At 40.9% G+C, this 19,468-nt stretch overlaps 1 protein-coding gene across 2 annotated transcripts in view; it reads left to right on the top strand.

Moving 5' to 3' along the window:
- VWA8 (von Willebrand factor A domain containing 8) overlaps window positions 1-19,468 on the top strand; it is a 381,245-nt gene that overhangs the window by 352,799 nt on the left and 8,978 nt on the right. For both annotated transcript variants that reach the window (XM_066237778.1, XM_066237777.1), the window contains exons 41-42: window positions 6,628-6,753; window positions 9,764-9,922. In XM_066237778.1, the coding sequence (XP_066093875.1) occupies window positions 6,628-6,753; window positions 9,764-9,922 (285 nt within the window). The remainder of the gene's footprint in view (window positions 1-6,627; window positions 6,754-9,763; window positions 9,923-19,468) is intronic.

Genomic DNA, 19,468 nt, shown 5'->3' with positions numbered 1-19,468 from the left:
GATGGTCCACTGTTATAACTCCTTCCCTGCCAAGTTCTTAGCTAGTAGTGCAGGCTTAGTTCAACTATTAACAGCAGTTTAAAATCTTCAAGAAGAATTTTAACAAAGTGAAGAGTAAATTCAACCAAGGAGAATTTATCTAAACTGTTTCTGACCAGTTTTCTGCAGCCATCTCATCCTTCAGGAACAGGGCCACCAGAAAATGGACTAAGATGGGTTTTCTGAGACTCCTCCGTGGTGAGGAGGACAAGCAGGCGTTTCAGATGCACAGGGAGCAGCTGCTACTGGGCTACACTATTTTCCTCAGAAAACACCAGGTTTTTGGAAAACATCTGCACTGTGTTCTCAGAATTCAAAGAATCTTGAAGTATGTGAAATAAGACATGGTCTTAAAAGGATCTGGCTAAGAAACCAGCAGAAATAATAAGGGGGATGAATACAATAAGGGAAGATTATGAGTAAACTAAAAATGCAATGCCGAAACTGAAATCTACATGAAGGTAGGAAGAACAGGTCAATTCAGGCCTAAATCTAAGTACTAATATAAATGGAAAACTTGAACTGTTGTTCCAGATTGTGGAGAAAATAAAGAGGGAAGAACCATGAGAAAGCTGATCAATAAAAACAGACCAGAGAGTAGCACACAGAGCCATGAGCCAGCCCAGTAAGTAGAACAGTACTTGGAAATGGGAAGTGCTCAGAAAACATATGCTGAGTGAACCAATGATATCCCCAAAGAGTCCACCAGAAAGGAACATAAACAATAATCAGAATCATAACAAAAGAAAGCTGTTCTGGGCTGAAGACAGGCCTGAGTCTGGGGGTCGGAAAAACTCTACTGAGTACCAGGCACAATCAATGAAAAGAGATAAGTACCTCAGCACATTTCAAAAACAAAGAAAATACCCTAAAACAGTGGTTCTCAACCTGTGGGTTGTGACCCTGGCGGGGGTCCAACAACCAAAACACAGGGGTCGCCTAAAGCCATCGGAAAATACATATTTATTTTACAATACAAGCATACAGGCAGACAAGGAAACAAGCTATTATGAAGAAAGAAAAATCAGTTTTACGTTGGTTGTCCCTAAAACATTGAATGCCAGACGATAATGAAACAATGTCTACAGGGCTGGGGGAGGGGAGAGGATGACGGGAGGAGCAGAGGGGTTGTGACCCAGGAATTCTATACCCAGGCAAAGTACAGAGGTGACAGAAAGACGTTTTCACATATTCAGAGACTTAAAATGTCACTTAAGTACCTTTTTTGTTTATAAAAACTAATTATAAAATAATAATAAATTGTCACCCAAAGTAATAGTTTAGTTTTACATCAACACCCAAGAGTACAAATTGTTCTAATGAGCATTATCTTTGTTAAATACAATACATGGATCACTATTTTCCCTTGCAATGAAATGTTACTTCAAGGGAAAGGGAATTCTTTAAAATAGGAAGATCAAGATCTCTCTCTCTCTTTTTTTTTTAAACAATACTATTCACCATGTGGAACAGCTTGCAACCTAACAGGTATTTAGTAAAATATTTTTACTATATCAAAATATTGAGAACCACAAAGAAAAAATTTGTAATGTTCCCACTGATTTATACTTTATTTTATAAATATTTACAAATGTTTACTTTAATCCAGTATATCTTTTTTGTTCAAACAGTACAGATCAATAGCATCAAAAAGCATACATTTGTTAGCCCTGGCTGGTTGGCTCAGTGGTAGAGCATCGGCTTGGCGTGCAAGAGTCCCGGGTTCGATTCCCGGCCAGGGCACACAGGAGAAGCGCCCATCTGCTTCTCCACCCCTCCCCCTCTCCTTCCTCTCTGTCTCTCTCTTTCCCTCCCGCAGCCAAGGCTCCATTGGAGCAAAGTTGGCCTGGACGCTGGGGATGGCTCTGTGACCTCTGCCTCAGGCGCTAGAGTGGCTCTGGTTGCAACAGAGCGATGCCCCAGATGGGCAGAGAATCACCCCCTGCTGGGCGTGCCAGGTGGATCCCGGCCGGGCGCATGCGGGAGTCTGTCTGACTGCCTCCCCGTTTCCAATTTCAGAAAAATACAAAAAAAAAGAAAAGAAAAAAGTATACATTTGTTAAATATGGAGAGATGTTAAAATACAATAATGGAGCTAATGTTTAATAAAAGAACCACTGCTCCCAGGTGTCCTCAAACATCTACTTATTTATTCATCTGCTCAACAGCTTCTCACTGCTTAATTTTGTAGAATGTATAGCTTTCCGCAATAATTGCTACTGAAGTCTTTCTAATCTCTTTATTAAAGAAATTCTGGAAAAATAATAGAAAATTGGCTCCCTTGTAGAGTTTATAACCACAACCCAAATAAGTGAAGATTTAAGGTTAATCACAATACTTACAGTGTTGAAATCACAAGACAAAGTGTCACAAACCACAAGATAATTGGCTTTTGTCTGACTTATTTCCCCTGATGTCCTCACTGCTACATACGTGTGTGTGGGATGGGTGTGTGTTCCTTCTGGTTAACCAGTTACTTCCTAGAAAAATGACTTAACCAGTATACATCATCCTCCGAGCATTTCAATTAGTCTAAGTGTTTCTTTTTTAAACGTTTTCATTGAATTTATTGGGGTGACACTGGTTAATAAAATTATATAGGTTTCAGGTGTACAATTCTAGAATGCATCATCTGTGTGCCATATTGTGTGCTCAGCAACCCAAATCAAGTCTCCGTCCATCACTACTTGTCCCCTATGTCCTCCTCCACCCCACTTTCCTTCGGGCAGTCACTGTATGGTCTAAGTGTTCTTTATATGCAAGAAATAAAACTATATTTCTGTTTTAGAAAATCTGTAACATAGACTTTTTACTAGTGAAACCTAGCTTTATATAGAATATATTCTCATTACTATGAACTCACTGTATAATACAAAATGGACATATTTATAAGAATACTTCACATAATAAAGAACTGCTTGGCCCTTTCTATAAATAAAAACATGTTTTTGAGTACAGTAGGAACTCGCTACTTAAAGAAGTATTTCATTGAGTCCCATGAAACACAGTTCAAAATAAAAAGTATTTTTATTCCAGTCCTCAGTATATTTTTAAAGGGCTCCCCCTCCAGCTCATTGCCTTCAAGAACATTCATTCTGACAGGCCTCTATTTGTTCTGAGTTTACAAATATTGGTAGGCTGGCTAGCTGATAGATAATAAAATATCTGCTCATATGTCTATGCCAGTTAGATATCTGAAAGCTAACACGTGGTACTGCTATTATAAAACTGTCTTTGTGCCCAGGAGTCTGCATCATACATACTTTCGCTTCTCAAAAACAAAGCCTGGCTCACGTTCCTGAAATTCTCGCTGACCAGCAGAACCAAAAGTAATTCATTTATCCACAAATGAAAGTACAAAAGAAGGGAATATACTACATGCCTCTCAGAATGACTAAATTTTTTTTTTAAAAGAGGAAGCTGTCAGTATCAAGTGATGGTGAGGATATAAGCAAATGAAAACCTCATATACCGCTCATGGGAATGTAAATTGGAAAAAACACTTTGGGAAACTGTAGCAGTATCTACTAAATCTGATCGTATCCCGGGTTTCCACCCAACGGAAACACACGCAGGTCTTCTCCAAAACACATGTACAAGAATAATTATAGTGGCAGAGACATAAAAGTCTGTCTCTCTATCTAACCTCCTCTCACTTAAAAAAAAAATTATTCACTTTATTTATTATTACAGGTATGTTATATTAAATTGAAGGAGTTGACCAAAATAAACAAAAAAGAATAAGAAAAGATTAGCAGATTTATTGGAAAAAGTGTATCCCCAGATTTTACTAAGTACTTTTATTGGCATACATCATGGAAAGAGAGCCTTTAGCTAAAGATTGTCTTAAGGAATGATAATCATATACAGCAAAACAACAACATCAGCACAAGAAAATTAAGATCTAAAATCTCTAGGTTCTTACATGATGGTGAATCCAGAGTTGGCAGGCAAATACAATAGTGTAAGGAAAACGTATTTTATAATTCTGTAACCTCCTTACCAAGGGTAATAATAATAGATCCCCTAAAAAGGACCCCGGCGTTTATCATTTTTGCTAATGATTAGCAGGTACACCAAAAGAAGAATTCTGCAGTGCTGTCCAGCTACTTGTTTAACAAACTCAGCAGGTCACGCCTCTGTTGCTCTTCACCCCTCCTGTCTCTGCCCATCACCATCCCCAATGACGCAGGACCTGAATTCCCTACTTGTGTGCCTTTCATCTCTAACCCTTCTTTAGAATGGATATCAATAAGGCAGGATTTTGTAAACCTCTCGCAGGGAGTTAACATTTGTTCCCTTTATAGTCTTGAAGAGCTGCCTCATAATGAGTTAGCTTTGAAAATTAACTTTGTTGGCGAGTGAGATTTCTATTTTGCAAGCCTACTAAAGGAACTGAAGAGAAAATTCTTCTGGTAAATGACAAATGCACTAGATTAGTTTAGTCAAATATAGAAATATCTAAAATAGCAAAACGTAATTATATTTAGGATAATCCACTAAATAATTACTCCTATCTTAGTGGCATAAAGCATGCAATTGTGGTTGTCTTTAGCAATCTTAAATTTAAATCTGAGAAGTACAAAATAGTATTGGGGAATGCTTTCTTGGATATGACATTTAGTGAATTGTAGCACTTTTGTTATGGTAGCGTGGTAATTTATTTCTATGGTTTTACTTAATTATATATGTAAGTTTATTAATACTTTTAGGAACTCTTCAAAAATATATGTTCATACCATAATCATTCATCTATTGATATAAAGAATGAACTCTATTAAAAATTCTAATGTGCTGAGTGTTTCTAGTATAATTGTGCTTAATATTTCTTAGATCTGGCTCTATCCAAATTTGGAGAACAATATGAGTTGCTGATTAGGAGGTTTTAGTGTCCAGATAATGAACTACAGATAACAAAATAAAAGATTTTCAGGTTACACATCTGCTGGGTCCTAGATGTTTTGTGCTTTCTTTTGAGTGTAGATGTTGGGACAGAAAGGTGATGAAGTTGGAAAGCAAAGGCAAGTTTCCTGTAACTAATTATTGACCCTAGTCTGTCAAAATGCTATCAATAACAAACTAGCTTAAAATCAACTGCATTAAAGCTAATGTCAAAATAAACACAGAATGAACTATTTTCTAAGAAATTATTTTTTCTGTAATTCGTTGCATTTAACAGATAACTCACCTATTTCTGATATTGAGGAATAGATGTACTACTGAAAAAATGCATATTTTCAAGTCAACTTATTTTTTTTTAAAAGCTTACCAATTGGAGCCAATTCCCCACTGTTTGAGAAAATATTACTGTCCTTACCATTGTGATGCAATTAGGAAGAGGCAAAGGGTAAAACACTAATTGAGAAAGCCTTCTCTTAATACAGGTGATTTTCACTACTAATTAAATGTAGACTGCAAACAGACATTTATTGACAATTCCCCAATATTCTGAAGATGTGTTAGCTGAGACCCAGAAGCACAGCTTTGTATATTTAGTGACAATGCTGTCAAACTGCTACCTCAAATGCAACAGTGACGATTAAATTAATATGGACTTGTTGTCCATATTATGTCACACCTGGTGGTGGTGATGGTGATGGTGGTGATGGTGGTGATGATGGTGGTGATGGTGATACCAGCTAACAGAGATAGCCATGCTCTCAGCTGATTCCATGTCATAGCTCATTTAGCCTTACAAATAACTTATCAAAGTAGAAACTAGTGTTATTTTCATTTTAGAAATGAAGACACTGAAATGCACACTGGTTAAGGAACTTGTTTGAGGTCAGATATCTGATCATGGTAAGGGAGGATTGGAACAAGACTGTCTGATTTTACAGCACATGATCTTTACTACTATAGTTTGCAGGCATAAAAATATTTTAGCTATTCTTCCCACTTCTTAATATCATACAAGTTTTCCTGGCTGGCTGTTATAATACTGTGCCTTGATTAGATTATAATTCTTTATCATTTAACTACCATTTTAGTCTACCAATTATTGTGGGAAAGTATCAGGCGGAAATACCATTAGATTTCTGAATATGGATGATCAGCAAGATGTGTAGGGTACAAAATGTCAAACTGCTCACATACTGTTGTTTTCAGCTGCTCCCGTTCGTACTCTAAGTCACAGGCAACGTGAGTAGCAACTTCCTTTTCAAAAGGAAGAGTTCTGAAGATCATGTTTTCTCAGTGCTTGCAGACAGCGTTAACAAGTTCAAGCTGATTGTTTTGCTACCTAACAAATTTTCTGGGAGCACAGTGACTGAAAATCTGTAAGAAATGCATCCCCATTACATTTCCAGATATTGCACCTTCCTCAGTAAGTTCATTTGCATCGTTTTCCCATTAGCATGGGCTCTAAGTTCGTTCTATCATCCCATATGTCAAAACAACTAAAATTGACAAAATCCACACAAAGGATGTATCTTTGTCAGCAAAGCAAGGATCAGTCCACTGTGTTCATGCAGAACTATTACTTGCTGAAAAGATCCCGGGTGTGTTTCCTGTTATTCATACATAAAGTATCGCAGGAACCCTGCAGAACTAATTAAAATAATAATTTGTGTATGCGTGTCATTGTAGGCTAGAGGTAAAGAGAGACAATGGCTAAGACACCAAGCTATTGGGGAACTAGACGATGCCAAGATCATTGATGGGCTGACTGGAGAGAAAGCCATCTACAAACGTCGGGGAGAGCTGGACCCGCAAGTGAGTAATGGAGACCTCGTTGTCTCAGATCTAGAGTCTGGCCTTCTTCTTAAACAGCTGTATTCTTGAGTTGCTGTCTTTGTCAAAACACCATAAACCCTGAATATGGCACCCAGGGAAAGCACTGTATTTAAGAAAATGGAAAAAAACATAGATATACTGCTCACAAAAGTTAAGGGATACAGGGGTCCCTCGTCCATAGCGGGGTTAGGTTCTAGAACCCCGTGAAGGCGAAAATCCGCAAAGTAGTGAACTAATATTTATTTTATTATTTATACATTTTTTAAGGTTTTACAAACCCTTCCCACATTCTTATAAACCTTTCCACACTGTTATTTACCTTTCCCACATTCTTATAAACACTTCCTATGCTCTTAAACTCTTTCTACACTCTTAACCTATGTAATTTTAACAAAATTCTATATGGGTCCTCACCAGTGAATATACTACAACTTTGATTTAATTTTCTTTTAATATGCTTTAGTTAATATTTTTATATGTTTTATATTGTTTTCAATTTTTAGGCAAGAAAATGCTTATTTTACCGCAAAAATAATTAAAATAATAAATATATAAAAATACCTATATACCGCAAAATCCCACAATACAGCGAAAAATCTGCAATACAAAATTAGATATATACAATTTAAAAATCCGTGCTACAGTGAGACTGCGAAAAGTGAACCACGATATGACAAGGGATGACTGTATTTCAAAATGAATATGAAACAATAAAATATCCCCTAATTGGCCCTGGCCGGTTGGCTCAGCGGTAAAGCGTCGGCCTGGCATGCAGAAGTCCCAGGTTCGATTCCCGGCCAGGGCACACAGGAGAAGCGCCCATCTGCTTCTCCACCCCTCCCCTTTTCCTTCCTCTCTGTCTCTTTCTTCCCCTCCCACAACCGAGGCTCCATTGGAGCAAAGATGGCCCGGGCGCTGGGGATGGCTCCTTGGCCTCTGCCCCAGGCGCTAGAGTGGCTCTGGTTGCAACAGAGCGACGCCCCCGGAGGGGCAGAGCGTCGCCCCCTGGTGGGCGTGCCGGGGTGGATCCCTGTCAGGCGCATGCGGGAGTCTATCTGACTGTCTCCGCTGTTTCCGGCTTCAGAAAAATACAGGGGAAAAAAAAAATTTTTTTAAAAATCCCCTAATTTTTGTGAGCAGTGTATTATACTATTTATTATATGATTCAAGATTCCAGCATGAATCAAGAAACAACAGGCAGAAACACGCAAAATTAGTAATCTAAGAAATAGTTAGTAAAAAGAATATTTACCAAAGTAAGGGTGGGTTTAGGAAAGCCTGGAAGAAACAGTGGTGTCCCCACAGTGGGGCTCTAACCCACCCAGAGGTCTGAGAGGACAGCAGGCGAGAGCACTTCCTGGAGCCTGGGAGGGCTGCCTGACAGGAGCAATGGCGGCCCCTGTGGAGGGAGAGCCCGCCCCTGGCGAAAGCACAGCAGGGAGGGAGGGAACAAATGTCCCACTCTCACCCTCTGATCTCCTGCCGGTGCCTCCCATCAGCAGAGCCCTCCTGGAAGCCAGCAGCCAAAAGGGAGGCTGATGCCATCCCTGCCGAGTAGCTCCCGGCTTCCCGAGCCTGGGACTCTAGACGGAAACTGAAGCCCCTCAGAGTCCGAGTCCCAGAGGCTTGTGCAAGTGAGAACACTAGAGCAGTCCTGGTGGTTTCTACTGTCTGCTACTGTGAGGATCTGTGTCCATCCTATGACTGAAAAAAGTTTTAGAAAATGAGGAATTTTCCTTTAAAGAACTCTAAATGTATATAAAACTTTAGATAGTCATAATGTTAAAATAGTTGCGAAACAATGGCAATGAGGTGAAATACTGAGCCTCTTGGCTGGCCCTGGGACTTCCTGTAACCCTGAATAGCCAGAATTGCTAAATAGCCGCTGAGAGTGACTGGTGGGGGGAGGGAGGCACTCACCCCATTTACACGCTTATTCAGAGGCTCCTTCTGTCTTTGGGGGAGTTCTTCTATGTCCTTCGTATGAGTCAACAACTGCTTTCTGTACTGACTCATTGTGGTCAACAAATGCATTTAGATACATCCGAAATTGTGAGTAGTCATGGAAACGTGTGTGGCACTGTTCTTAATTTAGGCAGACTCAGCAAGTTTCCAAGAAATATATCAAATTTGTCTCAAACCATTACACTAATATGTGCAGTATTTTCTTGAAATTACTAACTCTGCTTATTCGTTTTCATACATGTCAGCAAGTATATAATAATAGAATAAGTCTGGAATATTTCTTCCTTTTTTCTTGCAAGTAAACTGGCAAATACACTTTTGGTTTGATTCTGCAAATTGAGGCGTAAATCCAAAATCAAACTGAAACTCATGAGAGTTTCACATGTTAATTGGCAGCTGTTGCTAAACAGCAGTTAGATGCTGGTTTTATGCCTTTAAGTGCCAAGAAAAGTAAAGAGAAGAGTGATTCAGTAACTGGAAGGAGGAGAAAGCTGAATGCTTACTAAAGACAAAAGACACTGAAGAACATTTTTCCTGCACTTCTTTGCCAGACCCTCCTCCCACAGAACCTTGTTTTAGGAATCTGCCATTTTTTGTAACTGTGGAAAATGGTTTTCAGATCACTACACAACAAGTTCAAGTAAAATTCATGCGGGTTTCCAAAATAGCTCAGTCTTGCGAGAGAAACTGAGCCTGAGGTATGATGTGAAAATGACATGTTGGGGTTTATATCTTCCCAGATTATTACTTTGAAGACAGCATCAGCTTCAGGAAGACAGTTTTACTAGACTAGGTTGGGTCTTGAGAGGACCATATATTCCCAAGAAAAATCTTTCCCATATGGCCCCAGCTGAAATTCCATCTGCTGAAATACAGTCTGTAGGTGCTTGTCTGCTGGCCAAGATGGCCGTGTGCAGACTGAGCCCACGGCTCATCTCCTGCCACATGGTGGGTGCGCTGGGGCCTGGGTCAGATCCAGGGATACCCTTCCAGCTCACAGGACTCCTGTTGTTCCCTCCCTCAGCTGGGAAGCCCCCAACAGAAACCGAAGCGCCTGCGCCTGGTGGTGGATGTGTCCGGCAGCATGTACCGCTTCAACGGGGTGGATGGCCGCCTGGAACGCTCCATGGAGGCTGTGTGTATGGTGATGGAAGCCTTCGAGAACTATGAAGAGAAGTTCAAGGTAATGGCATGAACTAGAGACAATGGGAGGCATCACTGACCACATGTGCCTAAGAGTCAGCCCCGAGTTAGGGCGTGACGCTGGATAGATGGAGGCAGGTCCACCCAAAGGACACAGAAGTCTTCATCTCGTCAGCTCTGGTGTCAGCACAGAGAAAGTGAGCCTCTGGTTTTATCTGTGCTCGTAGTCAAAAAGTGGTAATACCAGAATTTGAAGGCGCACTTACTGTAGAAGAAAGCACTGAATTTTACAAGTTGTGTGATGCTAGATGTCTGAGTATGAAGAAGGGATCGCCTGTAGCTGGGTTACTGCCGGAGATGAGCCCATCGGTCGTCTCGGCTCTGCAAGCCACAGAGAGCACCTGCACTCCCAGCCCTTACCAGAGCACATAACCCTGAATTCAGTCACATGCTGCCTAATTATTCTCGGAAGTTCAGTTTAAAGAAACGGTGCATGTGCAGATGTGTGTAAGAGGTACACAGTCTGTCCATAGGTATTCTAGATTGTATTCCAGATCAATATGTCCTTCAGAAATTGGTGAGTTTAGATCATTATTTGGCTTCACACCCCCCCCTACACTTCAGTATTGCTCTGTGTTACGGTGGATACAGCAAGAAGCAGACTGGTGAGCCCATTGCCTTGTTTACTTCAGGCAGGCCCATGCATGAGGCTCTGAGCCTCCCAGGGTCCTTGGTATGATGCTCTACCTGAGACAGTCCTTTCAGAAGTAAATGGTAGCTGTGTGTTGCCAGGCTCTGTACAAGTACAGGATATGAATACAAATGGAACATGGACTTTCACTGAGGGAAATAGCTTTGTTTCCCTTAAAGAACTGGAATGTATTTCCCCTAATGATTAGTGAGAACTAGGGAACTGTTTAAGATTCCCTCTTGGTTTTCCCTGCCAGGAAACTCGGAGCTAAATATCAAAGACCAGCCATGACACTTTGTTCTGTCTCGCGCCTCAGACCAGCGCTCAGCATTTCCTTCCCATGGCCCTCCTTCCCTTTAGATGAAAGTTTTCCTTGATTTAATTTTTTTTGCCTTTTTATGTTTTATGGATTTGTAGAAAATATTTATTTTAGAATATGTTACGTCTTTTCTAGTATGAGGTAAAGTATAATTCTTGAATCACTTGAACCACTGATATAATATGATTAGATAGTATTACATCAGCATAGATCCCACCTAATATTTTAAAACCTTTGGGTACTACTAATATTTGGATGGGCACATCCACCTCTTGTGGATCTTGAAGGTCGGTATTCCTCAGCTTCCTCTGAGATTTTAATCATATAACACCCTAGCAAACATACCACTGTGAAATTTGGCATACTTATCTAGAATAAATTTTTCAGTTAGAAGAAGGATGCCTGTACCTTTGAGGTCAAAACGGCTCTGATATGTGAAACTAGTACTTCTAGGTTTTAAGAAAGATTTATTAGGAGTTAATCAAGAAACTGGTTACTCAGCTCCCCTCAACCGGTTAAAGGGTTAGACAGGCAGAAAGTGACCAAGCTAATAGCAGGTCAGAGCACCGTTCTGACAACCTGCAGGTAGGTTGGGGAGATTATCATAGAGCATGTTGAATCTTCCGTTGCAGCAAAGTATGTAGAGAGATTCGTATTTGTCCAGGACTTACTATTAAAAGCCTGTGATCTAGAAGCACTATTAATGAAACTAGACATGTCGGATAATGAAGCAACCTCAAAGAAGTGAGTGTTTCACAGGATGTTGTTTTGTTTTGTTTCTAATTGACAGTTACAAACCAAATCATGTCGAAAGACGTGCTAGATATCAGTAAAATTACAAACATTAATTGAGCACTTCCTGAATCCAGTGGATTCTGCAAGGCACAGAGTTCCCTGCCATCCTTGAGCTTCTCGCCTCGTGAGAGAGACATATAAAGTCTACACATTCAGATGGGAGATATAGGGTTCCTCTCGGACTCTCCCATTCAGGGCATCGCCCTTGAAGCATCTCCTGCTGCCACAAAAGTGGAAAGAACTGCCTCAGTCTCCATTAGTAAAACCACAGCTCGAGTGATAACTGGTGATATATGATGACAGATTGAATCATACAGCAAGAAATTATAGCAAGACGCGAAGGAAAATTTGAAGTACCTTTATCATTTTTATGCTATTGTTTTTCTTTAGTTTTATTTAGAAAATTAAATTTAATGGGGTGACATTGATCAATAAGAGGATATAGGTTTCAAGTAAATATTTCTATAGTATTTGAACTGCTGATCGTGTGGTGTTCCCATTACCCCAAGTCAAATCATTTTCCGTCACCATATATTTGTCCCTCTACCCTTCCCCCTCCCCCTGGTAACCACTTCACTTTTATTTATGTCCATTAGTCTCATTTTTATATCCCACCTATGTGTGAAATCATATAGTTTTTAGATTTTTCTGATTTACTTATTTCACTGAGTATAATGTTCTCAAGTTCCATTTGTGTGGTTGTAAATGACACTATGTCATCCTTTCTTATGGCTGAGTAGTATTCCATTATATCTATGTACTGCTTCTTCTTTATCCAATCCTCTATCGAGGGACATTTTGGTTGTTTCTATGTCTTGGCTATTCAGCTTTTAATAGGCAGCACTTTAATGTTTTTGGTTCTGTGCATTTTCATGTACTTATAAGCATATTCCTCATATTCACTAAAGTTTTGTTAGAACTTTTTTTTTTTTAACAGGAACAGAGAGAGAGTCAGAGAGAGGGATAGATAGGGACAGACAGACAGGAACGGAGAGAGATGAGAAGCATCAATCATCAGTTTTTTGTTGAGACACCTTAATTGTTTATTGATTGCTTTCTCATATGTGCCTTGACCGTGGGGCTACAACCGAGCAAGTAACCCCTTGCTCTAGCCAGAGACCTTGGGCTCAAGCTGGTGAGCTTTGCTCAAACCAGATGAGCCCGCGCTCAGGCTGGCGACTTCAGGGTCTCAAACCTGGGTCCTCCACATCCCAGTCTGACGCTCTATCCACTGCGCCACCGCCTGGTCAGGTTCGTTAGAACTTTTTATAGAGTATATATAGCGTTATCAAACCAGTGCATCAAAATCTTAAGACTTCACAGAACAAGCTTTTTGAGGAAAAGAGATACTCAGTAAGTGTTGGGGGTGTTGTAGGAGGACAGGACAGGGTAACAAGACAGGGAAGGTATAACTGAGTCCTGTTCCTGCAAATTCCTCTTCACTTCCATTGACTTCAGACCTGGGGTCACCTCACAAGTTTCCTTGCTCCTCAGACAGGAAACACTATGGACTTTTCTCAAATGGAGGGCTGGCTGGAGACAGCAGGATGGAGGCCAAGCCTCTTCTGTTTGTCTTTCCTTTTCTTGTTGTTTTGTTTTGTTTTCAAACTTTCTTATTTACTTCTCAACTTTTGAAAAAATTTAAACCTACAAAAAATTTTAAAGAAGCATAAAATTAACACCCATATGCCTTCACTTTGATTCACCAATTGTTAATATTTTCCCTCATTTGCTTTGTGCTCCCCTTTAAATATATATACTCTCCACCCCATACCCTGATCATTTGAAAAGAAACCATCAACCCCATAGTGCTTTACCTCTAAATACTTTATTATGCTTCTCCTAAGAGAAAGGGCATTCTCCAGCACAACCTCAAAACTACTATGACATCTAAGAAAATTATCAATAATTCTGTATATTTTCCAATATCTAATCTAAATTCACTTTCCCAAATATCCCAAAACTGTCTTTTCTAATTGAGCCCCCCCCCAACCACAATCCAGGATGCAAAGTCCACGCCTTGTTTTCAGCTGTAATGTCCTGTCAGCCTCTTTTAACCTGGGACAGCCATCACCTACCCTACCATGCTTGCTTTCCACAATGGTCACTGTCTTGAGAGTCCAGCTCAGTTGTTTGTAGCATGTCCTTTATTCTAGATTTGACTGACTATCTTCTAATAGTGCCATTTACCTCATCCCAATGTCCCCTGTTTGCCAGAACTCCTAACAAGACTTCCCCACACACCGGGTACACTGGAGACTTTCTTTAATATTCCCACCACCCCTGCCAGCCTATCCAAAATTTTGAGTGGCCACAGGCCATCCAGTCTCTTCAGGGACTGTCCGGGCCTCCCTAGGAGAGGGTGCAAGGAAGTTGAGATGGAGCCCACTTCCATTCTGTGAGAGTGTAAACTTCGTGTTACAGTTAAATATGAAAGGGTGTAGGGCAGCGGTTCTCAACCTGTGGGTCACGACCCCGGCGGGGGTCGAACGACCAAAACACAGGGGTCACCTAAAGCCGTCGTCCCTCGCCCAGGACGGCGTTGCAGCGGTGTCTGTAGGAGCGCAGCGGTGTACTCGGGCTCCCACGCCCGGTTTGGACTGTTCTCAGGGCCGGGTCCCTGCAGTGATCCCTCTGTTGTAAAGGTGTCTAGTCTGCATTTGCGTTGAAACCCTCAGAAGCCACCGTCCTGGCTCAGTGATCTGGACTCTTCCATGAAACCTCTCTCGCGGCATCTGCTCTGTGTTTTGTTTGGCTTGGGCTCCTCTCCTGAGTGCTGGGTCGTTACAGACCGAGGGGCTCATTAGGAGTCAGCCTCCACTTCTTTTTCTACCGTAGCATGACCCCTGCCAAGCCACAGGGACCCTTGAGCAATAATTCCTGAGAAGGCAAGGTAAGTCAGTGGCCGACACATTTCAAAGCCATCTGGAGTTTTTAAAGTTCCTCATAATTGTTCTACCAACTGAATTCATTTCTCAGGAACAGCAGTTACAGTAGCTCACTTAAGACAGGAGCGACATTATTTGCTAATAATCAGCATAAACTCCTCTAATCTTATAATCAGCAGAATTTTTAAGCACGAGAGTGAAAAGTGGAATAGTAATGGTTTGTGAACCATTGTATTTAATGGAAAGTTTTTTTTTTTTCTTTATCTTTATTCCAGTTTGGTCCTTCTGATTTCTCCAAGCCCCTGGGAATGTTTCAGTATAACCTGAGGCAGGCCTCCTTTCCAAAAGCTCTTAATGCCTTAAATTTTTTCTTCAAAGTGCTCAGTAACACCAAAAGTTAGCTGGCTGGTTCTGCACTGAACACTCAGATAGTGACACCAGAAAACAGATTTATTTAGTTACTGAGAAGATGGACTTTGGGAGTAAAGGTATCAAATTTATTTTTTAAATTTTTATATGGAGGCATATAAACCATAGGCCATGGTTTCCTAACAGTGTGACAGAGAACCCGTGAAGGGTAATTGGGGGCAGGGGTGAGTGGGCAGCTTTTATCCCTCCCCCTATTCAACCAAAACAATTCCACTGATATTGATATTGCACCGTTTTCTTATGGAGAAAGAGTTCCGCTGCTTAAAAAAAATGTTTTTAAGGTAGAAAACCACTGTTCCAGGGCCAATACTAGATTGTGGTTTCTTATCGACTCTGAGGGCTTTCTTTTTGGAAAGGGGTTTATCAGTCATCAGATTGGTTTATTTCATGGTTTTTTAACCACCAGTCCAAGTCCGCAAGAAATATCAAGCTTGTCTGTGAAAGAGGTAACCACCCTGATGTTGTATGAAAATTGTAGACCCAATGATCTTAGTCAAATCCACTTCTGCTCAGGGTGGTTTCTGCTGCAGTGGTCTCTGAAATAGCTCTGTTTTCACCAGTCCTCAGTGTAACGGGGTTGAAACTACTGGTTTAGATGATTCACTCCCGTGACAGGAAAAACAAGGCGCAGGTGCTCCTGTGACTAAGTAAAGCTGGCTTCTAACTTCAGTTTTGGGGTATACCATTGACTTTTCATAGACCGTTGAGGGCAGGAATTGAAATTTAAAAGTGAAAATTACTTTTAAACTTTGTTTTACAGATGAGAAAATCAAGACCAGAGAGTTTAAATGCTTTGCCCGAGGTCACACAGCTAGACTAAAATGTCAGGACTTCTGGCTCCACATCCGCACCCTTTCTTAGTTGGTGTGTTGTTCCTATTCTTGCAGCCATTTTATTCCTGCTCAATAGGTATTTTTACTGAGCTGGAATTCAGGAGCTTCTCCTTCCCTTAACACCTCATCATCAGAGTTGGTAAAACAGACACACTTTTCTCTAAGATATCTTGGTCAGAAAGATGAGGTTAACTCACAGAAAGATATGGAAAGATATGGCTCACAAACCAACACTTGCTGGGAAAATTCTTCCTCTCAAAAATGTGCAGTGTCTTTCCTCAGGAATGTTTTGCACATTTAGAAATGGCAACCAATTACTTGTCAGGTGAAGAATTTGAATTTTTTTTTTTTTTTTTTTTTTGAGAGAGAGACAGGAAGGGAGAGAGATGAGAAGCATCAACTCGATCAACTCGTAATTGAGTCATTTTAGTTGTTCATTGACTGCTTCTCATATGTCCTTGACTGGGGAGCAAAAGCCAAGCTAGTGACCCCTTGCTTAAGCCAGAGACCTTGAGCTCAAGCCAGTGACCATGGGATCGTGTTGATGGTCGCACACTGAAGCCAGCGGCCTCAGGGTTTTGAACATGGGACCTCAGAGTCCCAGGTTGAGGCTCCATCCACTGTGCCACCACTGGTTAGGCTGAATAAATTCTTATTGCCACATGGAGATAAGACCAAAGAAGGGTCTATAGACGTCTCTGACTCCAGAGTTAAACAATTCAGAATTGACTCAATTGTTGATATAGAAAAGCATTGGCCAAGCCAATCATTCAGATGGCCTAAGCAGAGGTCGGGCAGGGGAGGAGTGAGGGAATGGTTATTTCTCTATAATAAAATCATTGGATTTAGAGTCAGAGAACCTGGACTTGGCTTCTACCTCTGACAATACTAGACTTCTAACCTTATGAAATTCTGTTAAGCTCTCTCAATTTCTTCATTTGTGAAATGAGGTTAATAACACCTTCCCCAAAGATTGTGGAGAGAATCAAAATGAGATGAGATACTACATAGGAGCACTTTGTAAACCATTAAGAATTGTACAAACATTGATGTTATACTCATTAAACGACCTCAACTCTGTGAGGTTAGGTAAAATGAGATTATCCTTATTTGTAAGAGAGGTTAAGTGATTTACAAATATATAATGTAGGGGTCATGAAAATCAGCATTATTTACAAGGTAGAAACAAAATTTAGAAAGGTTCAGTGACTTTCCCTAGGTCAAAAAGATTGTTAATGTAAAGGCTAGGTCTCGAATCCTTGACCTGCAGAACATTATATATTAATTTCTATAATAGGAAGGAAAGTTAGCTAGTTAATACTGTAAATTATTGGCTAACTAACACTACAGGGTTCTGTTGGCACTCCCTTTGATGTTTTAAATCACATGTTTATCTTCTGGTCCTTTGCTAACCATGGTCAGTAGTGCCCTCGTAGTTGGGTTTCTGGGAAGAGGTTAGAATTTCACACGTCAGTCTTCAGAAATAGTCTCAGATGACTGTCTCATACCTACTTATACTGTGGGTGTGTAATAAAACCTCTCCTTAAGTTAGCAAATGATTATCCTTCCCAACAGAAATTTAACGTAAACCTTATTCAGAAAAAATGCTGACAGTTCTTTGTTCTAAGCAGAGCTTACTTTGCAGTCTAAGTATTATAAACCATCCTTCACATTTGATGATAAATCTTTGTGTCTTGGACTGAAACTCAGCATTTCTGTTCATTTGTAATACCATCCTCTGAATGAGATTTTTCAAAGGGAAATATAGTAGTAGAAGGGCATTTAAACAAGTTTTGAAAGCAAAGAAGTATGAAAATTGGTCTTTTCCAATTAAGGTTTTTCTTTCCTACTGTGGTTTGGTATTTATGGTGTATGCTAAATGCAAGGCCTCACAAGGGTTTCGGGAACCTCTGAAAAATATGGAAATCATCATCATAAAAATTTTGAGCTACTCAAAAAAAGTTATAATCCAAATGTTAGGTGCTTTAATAATGCCAGTGAGGCGCTTGTTTAATGACTCCTGCGATCCCTCCAGGAAAGCACCCGTGAGACCCTGTCGGGTCTGATTTGACAATTGTCACGGCAGGACCAGAGTGGGCAAATAGCAGAATCGGGACATAGAAAAGGGAAGTAAATGAGTTCGTATCTTTTTTACTTGAACCTGGACAGTGTTGAGGATTGGCAAATTACTGTCTGTAAAATATGTTGGGATCCTTGGGTAGCAGATACGGGTAATTATGACATAGGAAGTATAGTTTCTAATGGAAGTTCAGCATGATCTGCAGTAACACCAAGGAATGCTCCACATGTGGATGTCCTTTGGACTCTCTCAAGCATTTTGTTCCTCTGGGCACAGAAGAATCCTCAAGCGCATCTGAAAGATGAGCAGCAGGGTCTGCATGTCATTTTATCAGCCCCATCCTGTCCCTTCTGCGTGTCTTCTGAGCTGCTGTGGTAAGAAGCATAGACAAAGGCAGATCCTTCTGCAAATAGCACTTTCCTAACCACAAACAAAGAAAGGAAGGGGGGCAGGGGGCGGGGGAGAAAGAAGTAGAGAAAAAAGGAGGGAGGGAAGGGGGGAGGAATAGTGATCCTCAACCCGTTTCTCTTTATCTCATTTGCCTGAAAAAGTATAGTAGATAAAGCTATCAGTCAGTCAAGTGACAGATAAACAGTTACTAAAATGATTCTGAAGTATTGAATCAGCTAGTATCTGGTTTAGATAAAGAGCATCTAACAACTCACTTGACTGCTATTTGTTTAATCACTAGCTAGCGACTGCACTGACCAGTTATGACAACTCTGTGAGCAGACCACATGGTCCAATATTTATTTATATGGTCTCATCCATGGTCATCTGATTAGTAAGAACTTTAACCTTCAGTTAAAAGGGAGGAAAAGGTCTAATACATTTATAGCCCTCTTACCTCAGCCGAATATGAGAAACTGACTTCTGTTTCGAGGAGCTGATCTTATCCCCTCGTGTAGGATCCTGTTTAACAGATTACTTCACCAGCCCTGTAATGGGAGCAGCCTGCCTGGCACCTTCTTGGGAAGACTTGACTTAACACAGTTTGTGCTGTGAGTGTTGTCCAGTCAGACTCTCGGGGCCTCGCACCTGCTTCCCCGGCGGGACCCAGCCCGCTCTCTCCACACCCGGGCTGCCCCTGCCCTGAGCACGGGAGAGGCTAAGTCGGGCGTGCACTGGAGCCAGTCATCTCCTACACTTACCCACTGTCCAGAGCTGTACAGATTTTAAGTTCCAAATTTTATTGGTTACCTTTTCACCACGTTGACAGCAAACCGTACTATTGAGATATTTTTCATATATGGAATTTGTTACATCCTTAGAAAGTATTTATTGTCAAGCTTTAAAAAATATATTGGTAAATTGCCCTCACAATTATTTTTGTGTGATTCTTTGTATTAAAAACAAAATTCTTAAAACCAGGCCTAGAATAATCTCCCAGCCCCCTGCCCCAGGCTCCGCTCTGCCCCCCTCTGACCATGCCCCTCCTGTGGGTGAAGAGTCCATGGGGCCCAGGGGGCGCGCCCACTCCGAGCTCATTTCAGACCATGCTCGCAGTTCCTGGGGTCCCTGGCTGTCCTGCTCGGACGACCCCCAGCTGCT

Source organism: Saccopteryx bilineata, chromosome 6 (assembly GCF_036850765.1).
Source record: "Saccopteryx bilineata isolate mSacBil1 chromosome 6, mSacBil1_pri_phased_curated, whole genome shotgun sequence".
In the NCBI taxonomy this organism is placed as follows: domain Eukaryota; kingdom Metazoa; phylum Chordata; class Mammalia; order Chiroptera; family Emballonuridae; genus Saccopteryx; species Saccopteryx bilineata.
Note: the sequence above shows the minus strand (reverse complement) of the source record. Positions and strands in the feature narration are given on the sequence as shown.